Source organism: Hylobates moloch, unplaced genomic scaffold, assembly GCF_009828535.3.
Source record: "Hylobates moloch isolate HMO894 unplaced genomic scaffold, HMol_V3 SCAFFOLD_10, whole genome shotgun sequence".
Classification (NCBI taxonomy): domain Eukaryota; kingdom Metazoa; phylum Chordata; class Mammalia; order Primates; family Hylobatidae; genus Hylobates; species Hylobates moloch.
The window spans coordinates 28,550,657-28,566,454 of record NW_026652285.1 but is presented as its reverse complement, the minus strand read 5'-3'; the positions used below and the strand labels follow the sequence as shown (position 1 = coordinate 28,566,454).

The following is a 15,798-nucleotide window of genomic DNA, read 5'->3' as shown; positions in this document are numbered from 1 at the left end:
GAGTTTCACTCTTGTTGCCCAGGCTGGAGTGCAGTGGTATGATCTCAGCTCACTGCAACCTCTACCTCCCAGGTTCAAGTGATTCTCCTGCCTCAGCCTCCCAAGTAGCTGGGACTACAGGCATGTGCCTCCACACCCAGCTAATTTTGTATTTTCAGTAGAGATGGGGTTTATTCATGTTGGTCAAGCTGGTCTCGAACTGCCAACCTCAGGTGACTTGCCCACCTTGGTCTCCCAAAGTGCTGCGATTACAGGCCTGAGCCACCACACCCAGCCACGAATTCATGTTTCTATGAGACTTTAGTTATGTTAAATTTGGCATTTCAAATTGGTGGAGGAAGAATGCACTATTCAATAAATGACCTTGAGGATAATTGCTTACCAATTAGAAAGAAAAGATATTTAGAAACCTCATCACACAGTTCACACACAAAAAAAATTCCATCTCCATGACAACCTAAATGTAAGAAAGAAAAAGTATTAGACAGAAATACAAGAAGAGGGTTTATTACCTTGGAGAAGAAATGTCTTCTTAAGTATGACATAAAAGCTATAAAAGAAAAGATTGACATGTCTGACCATTTAAGTGTTAAAAACTTCACCATGGCCAGGGTAGGATTTTTTCCAGGAATGCATGGTTGGTTTGATACCAGGAATAATATCTAATAAATTACCATAGCAACAAAATAAGGGAGAAAAAAGCACATAAATATATTGAGAGGGCCGGGTGCGGTGGCTCACACCTGTAACCCTAGCACTTTGGGAGGCCAAGGTGGGCAGATCACCTGAGGTCAGGAGTTCGAGACCAGCCTGGCCAACATGGCAAAACCCTGTCTCTACTAAAAACACAAAAATTAGCTGGGCATGCTGGCGGGCACCTGTAATCCCAGCTATTGGGGAGGCTGAGGGAAGAGAATTGCTTGAACCTGGGAGGCAGAGGTTGCAGTGAGCTGAGATCGTGCCATCGCACCCCAGCCTGGGCAACAAGAGTGAAACTCCATCTCAAAAAAAAACATATATATGTGTGTGCGTGTGTGTGTGTGTGTGTGTGTGTGTGTGTGTGTATGGAGATGCTGAAAGAGCATTGATAAAATTCTAGACTTTCCTAATAATAACCCCAAATAAAACAAGAATGGAAGAAATTGCTGATGTGATAAAGACTACTTGTATAAAACTAATGTCTAAATAGGGAAGCACTAAAGCCATTTCCTTTAGAATCAGAAACAAAACAAGAATGCACATTATCATCATTATTATTCAACATTGTTTTAGAAATTCTAGAGACTGCAATAGACAAGAAATGAAATATTGGGTATGAATATGGAGAAGAAAGGTAAAAATTTTTTCCTCTTCTGATACATAATTGTATACTTAGAAAACCCAATAAGTTCTAATAAAAATAAATGAAATTAATAAGAGAGTTTGGGGGTGGTAGATATCGTGTGAATATATAAAATTAGTTGTGTTCCTCCATACTAGTAATTATCAGCTGGAAACGTAAATGGGGAAAAGTGTTCCATTCACAGGAGCAATTAAGTACATAAAATACCTGAGAAATATATTAAAAGGACAATTACAGAACTAACTGAAGAGATAGAAAACTATAAAATCTTATTGAGGGACATAAAAAATATCTGAACAAAAAGAAAGGCAGTAGCCACAATCTTGCCTGAAAGAGTTTAATATACTTGGCTGCTAAAGGCTTATGTAAAGTAAAAAAATAAAATAAAAGGCTCAGTATAATAAATATGTAAATGTAATACAATTCAAACTGTAGCCCCAGTAGGGTTTTTGAGGGAGGAGAGGGCTCCAGGTTGGGGGTAGAATAGATAAAATTTTCTTAAAATCAAGTAGCCTAATAAATGCCTGAAAATAGCCAAGAAAGCTATAGAAAAGAAAGAGTAATGAAAAGGTTCTTGCCTTACTAGCTGGAAAGCATACTGTAAAGTAATATCATGGAAACAGTGTGGCACTGGCCCAAGAATAGGCAGAGATACATGAGGGTTATGAAAGGTAAGAAAAAAAAAAAGAATAGACAAATGGATTCGTGGAACATACTAGAAAGCCCAGTAAGAGGCCTCCAACAATAGTCATTTGAGGCCTGGCACGGTGGCTCATGCCTGTAATCCCAACACTTTGGGAGGCCGAGGCGGGCAAGTCATGAGGTCAGGAGTTCGAGACCAGCCTGACCAACATGGTGAAACCCCATCTCTACTAAAAATACAAAAAAAAAATTAGCCAGGCATGGTGGCAAGCGCCTGTAATCCCAGCTACTCAGGAGGCTGAGGCAGGGGAATCGCTTGAACCTGGGAGGCGGAGGTTGCAATGAGCCGAGATCATGCCATTGCACTCTAGCCTGGGCGACAGAGCAAGAGTCCGTCTCAAAAAAAAAAAACAACAAACAAACAAACAAACAAACAAAATATATATATAGAGAGAGAGAGAGAGAGAGTCATTTGAGTATGACAAAGATGGTATTTCAAGTGAGAAAGAGATATAATTGGTTTTAGCACCGATATTTTTACTCCCTTGAGGCATAAAACAGAGACCAGTCATTGGGAATGGGTGGAGGGGATCTTGGAGTGCTGAGGGGGCACCTGCTCAGGCCTGGGGTGGGATTGGTCCTCAGCTCCACCATGTCTCGCCCAGGTGTTGCCACAGTGATGGCAGTGGAGGACAGCACGCTGCAAGTGGTGGTACGGGTGCGGCCCCCCACCCCTCGGGAGCTGGACAGTCAGCGGCGGCCAGTGGTTCAGGTGGTGGATGAGCGGGTGCTGGTGTTTAACCCTGAGGAGCCCGATGGAGGGTTCCCTGGCCTGAAATGGGGTGGCACCCATGATGGCCCCAAGAAGAAGGGCAAAGACCTGACGTTTGTCTTTGACCGGGTCTTTGGCGAGGCGGCCACCCAACAGGACGTGTTCCAGCACACCACACACAACGTCCTGGACAGCTTCCTCCAGGGCTACAACTGTTCAGGTGAGAACCTCAGCCCTGCCTGGCAGTGGCCTGGCCTCCCTGCCTCCTCCTAAGGGAAGGGTTTCATGTGTCTTCTGGCATGTGCCTGCCTCCCCCAAGCAGGGCACGATTTACTAAGGAGTTTTGTACAATGTCCCATCATGCTCTGTGGGACCCTCATTCATTCATTCAGTCTATGGGGAGGCACTCTACTGGGCCCAGAGCAGCAACAGCAAATCAGACAGGACAGTTCCTGTCCACTTGGTGCTCACAGTCTAGAGGGGAGAAGACACCACTCACAGATCACAGCCACAGTGTGTGGGGATAAACCAGGGTAAGTGGTAAAAGGGAGATAACTGTGGGCCTTCAACACTAAAAGCTGCCTCGCCTACAGAAGGAAGGCATAGCCCGCACCCATAGTGGAGATCCGGTCATCCCAAATCCACTGGCCTATGGGGGAGCAGAACAAACACACAGAGAACTCCAACCCTGCAGCGGGAACATGGAGGGTGCGATTAGTGGGAGCAGTGGAACATGGAACACAGGAGGAAAAGGAAAGGGGCTTGAGGGAGGAGGGAAGGGCTGAGCTGGGTGGCAAGGCACTGGGGTCCTCCTTACTCTGTCCTCTGCAGTGTTTGCCTACGGGGCCACCGGGGCTGGGAAGACACACACCATGCTGGGAAGGGAGGGGGACCCTGGCATCATGTACCTGACCACCGTGGAACTGTACAGGCGCCTGGAGGCCCGCCAGCAGGAGAAGTGCTTCGAGGTGCTCATCAGCTACCAGGAGGTCGGCTGCCCCTGCCCTGGGCCTTGTTCTCACAACCACCCGGAGGGGAGTGAGTCCATGGGGTGGAGTGAGCTGGTGTGGGACAGGGTGGCGGGAAATGGAGAGCTGGCGCCCCTCAAGGAGATAGATACTGCTCAGTGAGATGCTGCACTAGAGACACCCGCCCGTTCACCCTGCTGTGGTCATGTAACACAGTCCTGGGAAGCGCCACTTCTGTGGGTGTCTCAGATACACCCCGGCCTCAGCTCCCCTGTCCAGCCACTAGGGAGAGGTTTCCTGATGGGCCACTATCCCTCAGGCCTCTTCCTTTCTTCCTTTCTCAGGTGTATAATGAGCAGATCCATGACCTCCTGGAGCCCAAGGGGCCCCTTGCCATCCGCGAGGACCCAGACAAGGGGGTGGTGGTGCAAGGACTTTCTTTCCACCAGGTGTGGGATTGGGCTCGGGTAGGATGATCGGCCCCATGGGTCCTCGGGGTTCCCTCACAAAACCGTTTGGGGATGCCCTGGGTCCTGTGATGGTGGTAGCAGTGGTGGTGGTAGCAAGGGGATGATGTAGGTTCTGAAGAGCAGCCCTTCCTGTTAGGGGAAAAGTCCCGATTGATCGAACCCACAGCCCTGTTCCTGGGCCTCTCCTCTGTAGCCAGCCTCAGCCAAGCAGCTGCTGGAGATGCTGACCAGGGGGAACCGTAACCGCACGCAGCACCCCACTGATGCCAACGCGACTTCCTCCCGCTCCCATGCCATCTTCCAGGTGAGGTCATGGGTCAGAGCCTGAAAACCAGGGCTCCTGATGCCCATCTCCCCCTCACCCCTGCCATCTGCCTTCAGATCTTCGTGAAGCAGCAGGACCGGGTTCCAGGACTGACCCAGGCTGTCCAGGTGGCCAAGATGAGCCTGATTGACCTGGCTGGCTCAGAGCGGGCATCCAGTACCCATGCGAAGGGGGAGCGGCTGCGGGAGGGGGCCAACATCAACCGCTCTCTGCTGGCGCTCATCAATGTCCTCAACGCCTTGGCCGACGCAAAGGTAAAGCGGCACAGGCCAGCGTTCTCCCCAGGATAGCAACTGAGCACTTGAACCCAGGGCCAAAGGCCACAGGGCCCCATCCTGGGTCAGTGCTATCAGTCGCCTCACCCCACATGTGCTCACTGCCCCCCAGGGCCGCAAGACCCACGTGCCCTACCGGGACAGCAAACTGACCCGCCTGCTCAAAGACTCCCTCGGGGGCAACTGCCGCACAGTGATGATCGCTGCCATCAGCCCCTCCAGCCTGACCTACGAGGACACGTACAACACCCTCAAATATGCCGACCGGGCCAAGGAGATCAGGCTCTCGGTGCGTGCCAGCCAGGGCCGGCTTGGGCGTGGGGCAGCTCCAGCTGGGGAGCAGGAAGGGGCGGGACCCAGGCAGCTCCCACAGATCCCTGGGCCAAGTGTCCCCAAGGCAGAGGAAAGAAGTTCCTCTGGCCTGGGCATGGCGGCTCATGCCTGTAATCCCAGCCCTTTGGAAGACCGAGGTGGGCAGATCACCAGAGGTCAGGAGTTCGAGACCAGCCTGGGCAGCATGGTGAAACCCTGTCTCTACTAAAAATACAAAAATCTGCTGGGCATGGTGGTGGGCACCTGTAATCCCAGCTACTTGGGAGGCTGAGTCAGAAAAATCGCTTGAACCCAGGAGGTGAAGGTTGCAGTGAGCTGAGATAATGCCACTGCACTCCAGCCTGGGCGACAGAGCTAGACTCTGTCTCAAAAAAAAAAAAAAAAGAAGTTCCTCTGTCTTCAGAGAGTTTTAGCGATAGACGCAACACAGTCCCCATCCTTGGGTGGGAAGCCACCAGCTGAGAGGGGCAAGATGGTCTCCAAAACCAAGGGAGACGGCAGGAGGGTGGCCTCTCATTGGCCAGTGGTCTAGTTCAGACTTGTTTTTAGCAGCAGGAGCGTATTTTCAGCAAAATATAAACACCAATATATGCTTTCTGCCACATCTGCTTGACCCCTCTCTTCCTCCCTCCCCCCAGGGAGCCCTGGCTCTCCTGGGACCACCGCAAGAACATCCTAACCCTGGCAAGAAGGTCTTAGTCGTGGAGTCAGGGGTCTTCTGCCCCTCGCTGTGGTCTCAGGCATGATACTGACCTTCTCTGCTGTGTCTCCCCACTTGCGAGGCTGGGTCATGGGGACGTGGGTGAGACCTAGTGCAGTGCCTGGCCGTTGGCGGTGGCTGATAAAAGCTGCTTTGAATGAACAAATAAATCTCTCTCCTGTTCCCCATCTCAGCTGAAGAGCAATGTGACCAGCCTGGACTGTCACATCAGCCAGTATGCTACCATCTGCCAACAGCTCCAGGCTGAGGTGAGGAGCCTGCCTTGGGGGCAGGCTGGAGGGCTGAGAGCCAGAGGCAGGAGCTTGAGGGTGTGGCGGGGGTTCTGTCTGCCCCTCCTCTCCTGTGCTTAGCTGGGGCTCTCAGGGGCTGGGCTGCTTCTGTTCCAGGTAGCTGCTCTGAGGAAGAAGCTCCAAGTATATGAGGGGGGAGGCCAGCCCCCACCACAGGACCTCCCAGGATCTCCCAAGTCAGGAACACCACCGCAACAGTGAGTTCCACTGCCCATTCCCACCCTCACCCTGCAGCTCAGCCAGGATGGGGAGCCAGGCCCTCTTCTCCAGTTTCTGGAGGACTAGGACTCCTTGCTTCTGCTCCAATCCCTAGGGTTAAGGGTTTGTACCCAGTGCCCGCCCAGCAACTGATTGTCACCTAGAGTGCTGTGTCCAATGAGTAAATGGCACCCCAGCCCGTAAGAGCAGGGCCTACCATTCAAGAGAAGGTGAACTTAGGGGTGTGTGTCATTGTCTCTCAAACCAGAAAATCCCTGACTCCTCCTACCCTCAGCTACTGCCCATTTGTCACCTAAGTGTCTGTCCCTTATGGACTCTATACGACCTGGGTGCCACAGAGATCCCACCCACTCTCTGCTCTCCCACCTGGCCCACATCCTGCCTCTCAAACCCTCCTTTCCCACTTAGCCTTCCCAGCTCCCCCTTGCCACCCCACCCTCCCAGCCAGCCCTGCACCCCAGAGCTCCCTGCAGGGCCTAGAGCCCTTCAAGAGGAGAGTCCGGGGATGGAGGCCCAGGTGGAGAGGGCCATGGAAGGGAACTCTTCAGACCAGGAGCAGTCCCCAAAGGACCAGGATGAAGGCCCAGCTGAGGAGGTAGGACTTGTGGGTGTGAGGCCTGGGTGTCGGGAGGGCTTGGAGCCGGTGGGATATTGGAAAAAATGCCTCTCCCTGACTCAGAGTCCCTTCAGTCCCGTCTCTATGTGGATGTCTTGCACCTTAGTCATTAGGAGGATGTCAGATTCTGTGCAGGAAGAAGAAATAGTCTATCAGATCCTTGTGTGTTTGGAAGTGACCAGGATCTGGTCATTCTAGGAGCTGTCATTTCCACTCCTGCAGGAGGGAAGGATTTTACAAGCTGTTTATAAAGATGGGGAGGCCATCCTGGCCCCTCTACCTGTGCCTTCTCCTTCCTTTTTAGGTTCCAACCCAGATGCCAGAGCAGAACCCCACACATGTACTGCCAGAGTCCCCTGGCGTGACCCTGCAGCCCAAGCCAGTCATGGGCCACCTCTCAGCACAGGAACTGGATGAGGACCGTTCTAAGCAGTAGGTATCTTCTTGCTGTATTCTGGAATCAAGGTGGGAAGCAACGGGCTCAGCCTCCCTGGGGGTGGGAATTGGTGTTAAGCACATCACAAAAGCTCTGTCTCTTCATCAGCACCGTCCTTTACCTGGTTTCACCTCCTTGTTATTATCACCTACTCGATTAACTTATCACCTCTACGTATCCCTCTACATAGCTGACTGCCCAGCAGGAGAGGGAAGCAAAATGCCAGAGTCCATCCAGGCAGCCAGCAGGCCCTGGGTCAGGGCAGGGCGGCTGGGGCTTGCGCTTTGCTTTCCAGTCTGAGGCCAGGCTGCCCCTCCACAGCGAGGAGGGGACAGCCAAGGGAAGCTGAACATCAGGCTGGGGAAGGGACAGCCCTCCTGAGCCAGTGTTTTTCGTGTATCTTCAACAGATTGATTGTGGCTATTTTTTCTCAGAAGTAAATACAAACCACTAATCAAAGCCAAAGAAAAATGGATTTTGGACCATTCTTTCTATGCTTCATAGAAAGATGCTACTAATATTTTTCTCCTTGGCCCCCCAGCTCCTAAATCCCCTGCCACTTAGCTCTGTTACTGCCATCCCGCTCTTCCCTCCCCAGCATGCTTCACGCTAGGCAGTGTATTTAAAGCTTCTGGACAGAAGGGCCTGCTTAATTTTATTTCTTGTTGGGGAGTGTCTGTTCCCGACTCAGCAAAAATGCCGCAGTCTGAATAATCAGCAGCTCATTATCTGTCTCCTGCTATCAGGTCCTGCCTGGGGCCCTGGAGAGGAAAGGATGTGCTGGTGGGATGTCCCCCTGATCTCCCAGGGAACAACCATGAGCTCCTACCGATGACCCAGGGCCCCTCTGCTAGGGGTCCCCTGTTATGAGGAGAGAGGACACCAGGGTCCTTATTTCTGCCCTGGCTTTGTGGTCTCCAACAAATTGCTTCAACCTTGGCCTTGACTGGGGATCATAGCCCCCAGTCTCCCTACTTCTTGGGGATGAAGTACTAATAAAATATGACAAATCTCCATGTTTGGAAACGTCCTAGCAACCAGATCGTTGAAAATAATTTCCCTTTGATTTTAAAATTTAGAATCTTGGACCACTAGGGCACTGAGTAGATCTTTAGATTTTCCAGTTCAGTGGTTTTCCAGATTTTTTTTTAATTGTTTTTAGCTACAAAATACTTTCTTCAAATGAAATCTTACACTGAAGTCTAATGCATAGAACAGTCAAAACAGAGTTACTCTGTCCGATGGGTTTTTGAAACCTAATTTGAAAACTCCTGATTTAGACCAGCTCCCCATTTTTCAGATGGGGCACTGAAGCCTTCGTCCAGGCTCACGTAGCAAGAGGGACGGGGCCAGAGCCTGGATATTGCCCCCAAACGCCCACGCTTCACAATTGTCTAATCTTCCTTGTAATGTGTGGCTCGTGCAGATGTAGAATGAGTTTCCTCTGTGTCCATTTTAATTTATATCCTGCCTTTTTTCAAAAAGGCCTTGAGGCTGCTTTATAAAATGAGTTTGTGTTCCCTGAGCACACCCTGACTGAGGGCAGTGGAGGGGGCTTCAGAGATGTCCAGGCCGGTGGAACTACCTGAGGATAAATCATTTTCCATGGATAATTCCCACTGAGATAATTGTGTTTATTCTTTTATCATAGGTGTGCCCTACAGAAAGAAAATATGCTTTATTAGAATCTAAATTTACAGCATCAAGAATCTCATTACCCTCATAATTTCCTTTAAGTAGCCCCCCAGTGCCTGTGAAATACGCCTTGATTCACACATACTTTTTCAGGATCCCAATCATTAAATAGAAACAGACGGAATGCATTTTTGAGGGCCTTCTTAGAACCACGATGAACATACCCTATCTTACATAATCTCCTCTTATCCTAACCAGCAAGATGGTATTATTTCCATCTTACAGGAAACAATAGTTAGCTAGACCTACAGTGCTTATTACATGTCAGGTATTCTTTAAACATTTTGTCTGTAAAGTAACTCATTCAGTCTTTACAATAACTCTATGAGGTGGGTGCATTTGTTATCCCCATTCTAAGGTTGTGGAGACTGAGGTTAACCAGTGCATCCAAGATCACACAGCTGGGAGGTATTGGAGCCAGGATGTGAGCGGGAAACTGGCAGTCTGACTTGAGCTGGGCTCTTAACTGCCCCCTTGCACTGCCCTTAGGGTAGATGAACTCATGATTACAACGCTAGTAAGTGGCAGAGCCAAGAGGAGACTCAGACCTTCTGAGTCCAGGGCCACCTAGTGCCCTTTCCCTACTTCTCAGATCACTGTCTTTGTCATGGGGCATGTTTAGTGGGTGACACCTCCCACCATTACCTGTGGCCATCTGGCTGGCCTTGGCCTTCAGCAATAGCAGAGCAGAAGCCATGGCTGAGAGGGTGGTGAGTCTGGCTAGCCTGTCTGGGGCGAGGCAGGAGGGAGCCAGGGGACCAGTTCAGGCTCCTCAACCACAGCTGGAATGATGAGGACAGGTGCATGGCATAGAGGCTCCTGGTCAGGCTGAGTCTGAGCAGGGCTGGGAATCCCCTTTCTTCTGTTCCAGGTTGGCCCTAAAGGTGCTGTGCCTGGCCCAGCGGCAGTTCTCCCTGCTCCAAGCAGCCAACCTCTTGACGCCTGACATGATCACAGAGTTTGAGACCCTACAACAGCTGGTACAAGAGGAAAAAATTGAGCCTGGGGCAGAGGCCTCCAGGACTTCTGGCCTGGCCAGAGGGGCACTTCTGGCTCAGGAGCTGTGTTCAGAGTCAAGTGAGTCTCATCCTGCTCCCCCTTGCCTGTCTTCAAGGTGCTGTCTTCAAGGCCCCACTGGGGCCAAGGGGTGTCCAGGGGCCTCGGTTGCTGGGTTTTGCTGCTGTAGGAGGCCGGGCCCCTGGGATCCTAGACTTCTGCACACAGAGAGGCCCCAGGAGACCTGAGGGGTTATGGACTCCTTCATGTCTCCAGTGTCTGGCTCCCCAAGTTCTATAAATTCTCCTTCCTTCTGTGCAGACCCTGTGCAGTCTCCTCTCCGCCCAGAGCCTCCAGGATACACTGGCCCTGTGACCCGGACCATGGCGAGGCGACTGAGTGGCCCCCTGCACACACTGGGAATCCCGCCTGGACCTAACTGCACCCCAGCCCAGGGGTCCCGATGGCCTATGGAGAAGAAGAGGAGGAGACCAAGCACCTTGGAGCCAGACAGTCCCATGGCCCCAAAGCGGGGCACCAAGCGCCAGCGCCAGTCCTTCCTGCCCTGCCTGAGGAGAGGGTCTCTGCCTGACACCCAACCTTCACAGGGGCCCAGCACCCCCAGAGGAGAAAGGGCCTCCTCCCCCTGCCATTCCCCTCGCTTTTGCCCAGCCACAGTCATCAAAAGCCGGGTGCCCCTGGGCCCTTCCGCCATGCAGAACTGCTCTACCCCGCTGGCCCTGCCCACTCGAGACCTCAATGCCACCTTTGATCTCTCTGAGGAGCCTCCCTCAAAGCCCAGTTTCCATGAATGCATTGGCTGGGACAAAATCCCCCAGGAGCTGAACAGGCTAGACCAGCCCTTCATCCCCAGGTGGGTCTCCCAGTCTTGCGCCACCCCTCCTGTCCGGAGGTCAGTGGTCAGCAAGGGACTTCTTGGTGCTGCTGAGAAGTATGGAGGACAGCCTGACTCTTGGAGCTGGGACGGTTCCTATCTTTTCCCCTTTGGTTGTGACCCGCTTTGCTCCCCAGGCCCAAGAGAGCAGGATATACAGCTGCCAGGGAGGTGTCACTTCTCCTGGGGCCCCTGCCTGGTCTGTCCATGCTGCAAAGCCACCCACTCTGTGCTCGTTTGTAGCATGCTCATGAGTAGCTAATGGGACCCCAACTTGGAAAGAGTCAGCAGGGAACAAGAATGTATTAGGGGAGCCCAACACTACTGTTCCTCTCTTTACTTAGGCTCTTTGGCCTGGGCTGCATTCTATGTTCCACTGGGAAATAACTCTTTCTGCCACTTCTACTCCAGATTTTGGCCTCCGGCCCAGCATCTGGAACGGGAAAGGGGGTCCTTAGAAAACTCAGTGCAGTATTTTCCAGTGAGAAGATGAAGCTGTCACTCCCCCTTTCCACACACATGGCAGGGGAGGGGAACAGCAGCCTGCTCAGGACAGTCCAAGGCCAAGAACCAGTGGCAGACTGACCTGCACCTGTGGGGCAGAGGCTGGCAGGCTCTGCCCACCCACGCCCCCGCCCCTTCCACAGCCCGAGAAGCAGCTCTCGGTAACAAGCGCAGAGCCGGGCACGTGGAAGGGTGAAATTGTTTGAACTCCAGTTCCCTGGGTGCACCAGAAACTGACATCTGGATGTCCTCCCAGAGCAGGCCTGTCACTCAGCTGTCAGCCAGGCAGAGTGAGGCAGGGAGAGGAATCCACCTCTTTGTAGAAGAAACCTCAGAGGTCATCTTGTCCAACCACCGTCCCCCATGCCTGAGCTGGGGGCTGGAGGGAGGAAGTGACGGGCCCTGCTTCTGGTTCCCTGCTGATCAGCCTCCTTCCCCTTCCTCCCTCCCCAGGGTACCCGTGCCCCTGTTCACCATGAAGGGCCCCAAGCCAACATCTTCCCTCCCTGGGACCTCTGCCTGCAAGAAGAAGCGCGTTGTGAGGTGAGGTTTGGGAGGTGTCAGCTGTCTGGGAGAAGGAGTTCGCTCTCGCTAGGGCAGTAGACACCTGGGCCGACTCTGGGCCCCCAGTGTCTCTGTCTCTGCATCCCCGGAGCAAGCAGCTGAGGTCCTGTGAGCAGGGCCCGAATCTAGTTCTCCAATTGAGGTTTCCTTGGCGCTTGCTATCCCAGGATCACCCCAGAGCTGATCCATGAGGGAGGCTCTCAGCACCCATTTAATCCATGAGGGAGATGTTGCACACCATTAATCCAGCAAAGGGATTCTCCATCCTCACTGCTACTTCCCTCTCGTGTCCCCAACCCTACACACTGCCTCTCCCGCCCTTAGATCCAGCTCTGGAAGCTCCTGCTGATGCCCAGCATCCTTTGCTCTCAGGGCTTAGTGTCAAGTACTTACATGCCCCACTCAATGCACACCCATAGTCCAGAGACAGGGCCGTAACCTTCCACCTTCCCTCCTTTCCTCCCTCAGTTCCTCAGTCTCCCGTGGCCGCAGCCGCATCGCCTGCCTCCCCAGCAGCACTTTGAAGAGGCCAGCTGGGCCCCTTGTACTCCCAGGTGACTGGCACTAGGGACAGGGATAGCCTGGGCCATGGGGTCCGATGAAGACAAGAAGCAGGAGGGGACGGGGGAGCTGAGACCCAGAAGAAAGGAGGGCCTAGGGTATTGCCAAGCATCTCAGGGACGCTGCTGATGAGACAGGTGGGAGGTAGGCTGGAGGACGGGGACAGAGACTCACTTTCCTTCCTCGCTGCACTCCCCACCACCCATCCAACTGGCCTGCAGAGTTGCCCTTGAGTCCCCTGTGCCCTAGCAACCGGAGGAGTGGAAAGGACCTCATCAAGGTGGGGAGAGCTCTCTCAGCAGGGAACGGCATCACCAAGGTGTCCTGATCGCCAGAACGTCCTGACCACCAAGGTGTCCTAACCTACCGGCCCCTCTATGCTGGACCTGTAGCCACCTGCACCAGGAGCTGGATCTGCCTTCCTTACCTGGGAGCAATTAGTGCCAACACACCTTTGCTGTATTAACATCCCTCCCCAGACATCCATCCTGCTACTCACCCTCTGTTAATCTCCTGTTACACTCAGCTTCTTGGCATGTACATATTCATTTGTGAGTGTTAACATGCTGCTGTTTTTTGTTTTTCGGTGGTTTTTTTTTTTTTTTTGAGATGGAGTCTTACTCTGTCACCCAGGCTGGAGTGCAGTGGTACGATCTCGGCTCACTGCAACCTCCGCCTCCTGGGTTCAAGTAATTCTCCTGCCTCAGCTTTCCAAGTAGCTGGGATTACAGGCGCCCGCCACCACACCCAGCTAATTTTCGTCTTTTTAATAGAGAGGGGGTTTTTCCATGTTGGCCAGGCTGGTCTTGAACTCCTGACCTCAGGTGATCCGCCTGCCTCAGCTTCCCAAAGTGCTGAGATTACAGGCGTAAGCCACCGCACCTGGCCTGTGTTGCTGTTTTAAAGGTGCTGCCATGTTCCCCCCTCTTTTTTTTTTTGAGACGGAGTCTCGCTCTGTCGCCCAGGCTGGAGTGCAGTGGTGGCGATCTCGGCTCACTGCAAGCTCTGCCTCCCAGGTTCACGCCATTCTCCTGCCTCAGCCTCCCGAGTAGCTGGGACTACAGGCGCCCGCCACCACACCCAGCTAATTTTCGTCTTTTTAATAGAGAGGGGGTTTTTCCATGTTGGCCAGGCTGGTCTTGAACTCCTGACCTCAGGTGATCCGCCTGCCTCAGCTTCCCAAAGTGCTGAGATTACAGGCGTAAGCCACCGCACCTGGCCTGTGTTGCTGTTTTAAAGGTGCTGCCATGTTCCCCCCTCTTTTTTTTTTTGAGACGGAGTCTCGCTCTGTCGCCCAGGCTGGAGTGCAGTGGCGCAATCTCGGCTCACTGCAAGCTCCGCCTCCCAGGTTCACGCCATTCTCCTGCCTCAGCCTCCCGAGTAGCTGGGACTACAGGCGCCCACTACCACGCCTGGCTAATTTTTTGTATTTTTAGTAGAGACGGGGTTTCACCATGTTAGCCAGGCTGGTCTCGATCTCCTGACCTCGTGATCCACCCACCTCAGCCTCCCAAAGTGCTGGGATTACAGGCGTGAGCCACCGCGCCCGGCCTCCCCTCTCACTTTTGATGCCCTCTGTGCAGGCAGATGGCTCTTGGGCTCTTTTCCCCACCTGTCTCTAACACAGGCCCCACGGTGATGGCCACAGGCAGTGGAGGAGGAATGAGGATGGGTTGGGGAGTGGGGAGTCGCAGCTCGGCTCTTCCTGGTTTCTGAGAGGGACATCTTCATCCCTACTCCCGTCAGTCCCCAACCACAGTCCTGGTGAAGATGTGGATGATAATGGTGCCTTGATTTCCAAATGAAGACAGCTTTATTGTTTCACTCTATTGTACATAGGATACACGTTCAGTGTAAAATAAAATGTAAAGAAAGGGGAATTCAGCCTTAATGCTGCACCTGGATATAAATGCTAATGATACTTGGGTTTATAGCCTTCTGATCCTTTATTTCTACATATGTATATAGATATATACATATATTTTTGGTATAACAATAAACCGTCTCCATCCTTGGTGTGTGTGTCTCTCTATACACCTAGATAGGATAGCAACACCTTCCCTTTTTCACCTTCCTACTCTTAAGACCTCAGGAAACTTCTGAGTATATACAGAAAACAGTTCTCACTCTGCATCCTCCTGGAGCCTGAGGTCTGAGCCCGGCTCTTCACTCCACAGCCCAATACGCCCTAAAGGGCCTCCTCTTCTCCGTGGGTTTGGGAGTAATTGCACCTGGAGGTCTGTTCCACCCTTCTACAGCCTTGGGGGTGGGTTGCTAGGAGTTCTACCTTCTTAGTGGCCCGCAGGTCTTAGGTGAGGCTCCAAACTAAGCCCCGCAGGCTTAAGTCCAGTGCAGTCTGCTCTGCCGACACCCACCCACCTGGCTTGTGACTTCCATCTCCACTTCCTTGGATTGTGTGACAGTGCCACATAAGTTTCCCTCCGTTCTCCCCATGAAGACATGGTTGGCTGAATGAATTAATAGTGTAAACAAAATTACAGGAGTCTGTGTTTAACCTGCTTCTGATAACAAACATGTTAAAGGCATTTAGAGCATTGTGAGTAGCATGTAAATAAATGCTGCTAGTTTCAAGTGAGTCCTGGCCTCGGGGAGCAGCCTCTACCAGGTCAGCCCCTCAGCTCTGAGCCCTTTTTGGTTTTGTTTTGTTTTGAGATAGAGTCTCACTGCAACTCCCAGGCTGTAGTGCAATGGTGCGATCTTGGCTTACTGCAAGCTCTGCTTCCTGGGTTCAAGCGATTCTCCTGCCTCAGCCTCCCAAAGTGCTGGGACTACAGATCTGGGCCACCACACCTGGCTAATTTTTGTATTTTTAGTAGAGATGGGGTTTCACCATGTTGGCCAGGCTGGTCTTGAACTCCTGACCTAAACTGATCCACCCACCTTGGCCTCCCAAAGTGCGAGGACTACAGGCGTGAGCCACCATGCCTGGCCTCTGAGCCCTTTTTGGAGTAGAGGAAAGAACAGCCAGGAGCATCAAGCACCCACTGGCTGCCAGGCCCTTCACTGAGCTGCGCTACCTCATAAGGGAGATAATGATAGGCTCTGAAAGGGTCACAAAACTTGCCCAGAGCTAGACTCAAACATTCTGGATCTGAGGTCTGCTTCTCTGCATCACACCAAGCTGCTTTTCTCCGGAAGTGAACAATGTCTGTT

At 52.4% G+C, this 15,798-nt stretch overlaps 1 protein-coding gene across 2 annotated transcripts in view; it reads left to right on the top strand.

The window, feature by feature from the left end:
• The window catches only part of KIF18B (kinesin family member 18B), a 22,376-nt gene extending 8,504 nt beyond the window's left edge, over positions 1-13,872 (top strand). Inside the window, exons 2-16 of one of the 2 annotated variants that reach the window (XM_032163870.2) lie at positions 2,650-2,976; positions 3,588-3,745; positions 4,069-4,173; positions 4,388-4,498; positions 4,576-4,773; positions 4,907-5,083; positions 6,022-6,096; positions 6,235-6,335; positions 6,766-6,952; positions 7,278-7,405; positions 9,976-10,181; positions 10,422-10,974; positions 11,953-12,042; positions 12,532-12,617; positions 12,846-13,872. In XM_032163870.2, coding sequence (XP_032019761.1) covers positions 2,664-2,976; positions 3,588-3,745; positions 4,069-4,173; positions 4,388-4,498; positions 4,576-4,773; positions 4,907-5,083; positions 6,022-6,096; positions 6,235-6,335; positions 6,766-6,952; positions 7,278-7,405; positions 9,976-10,181; positions 10,422-10,974; positions 11,953-12,042; positions 12,532-12,617; positions 12,846-12,952 — 2,595 coding nt within the window. In that variant the 5' untranslated portion in view covers positions 2,650-2,663 and the 3' untranslated portion in view covers positions 12,953-13,872. Of the gene's footprint in view, positions 1-2,636; positions 2,977-3,587; positions 3,746-4,068; positions 4,174-4,387; positions 4,499-4,575; positions 4,774-4,906; positions 5,084-6,021; positions 6,097-6,234; positions 6,336-6,765; positions 6,953-7,277; positions 7,406-9,975; positions 10,182-10,421; positions 10,975-11,952; positions 12,043-12,531; positions 12,618-12,845 lie in introns of those variants that run through there. The other variant, XM_032163869.2, reaches the window with a different exon arrangement.
• Positions 13,873-15,798: the final 1,926 nt, after the last annotated feature.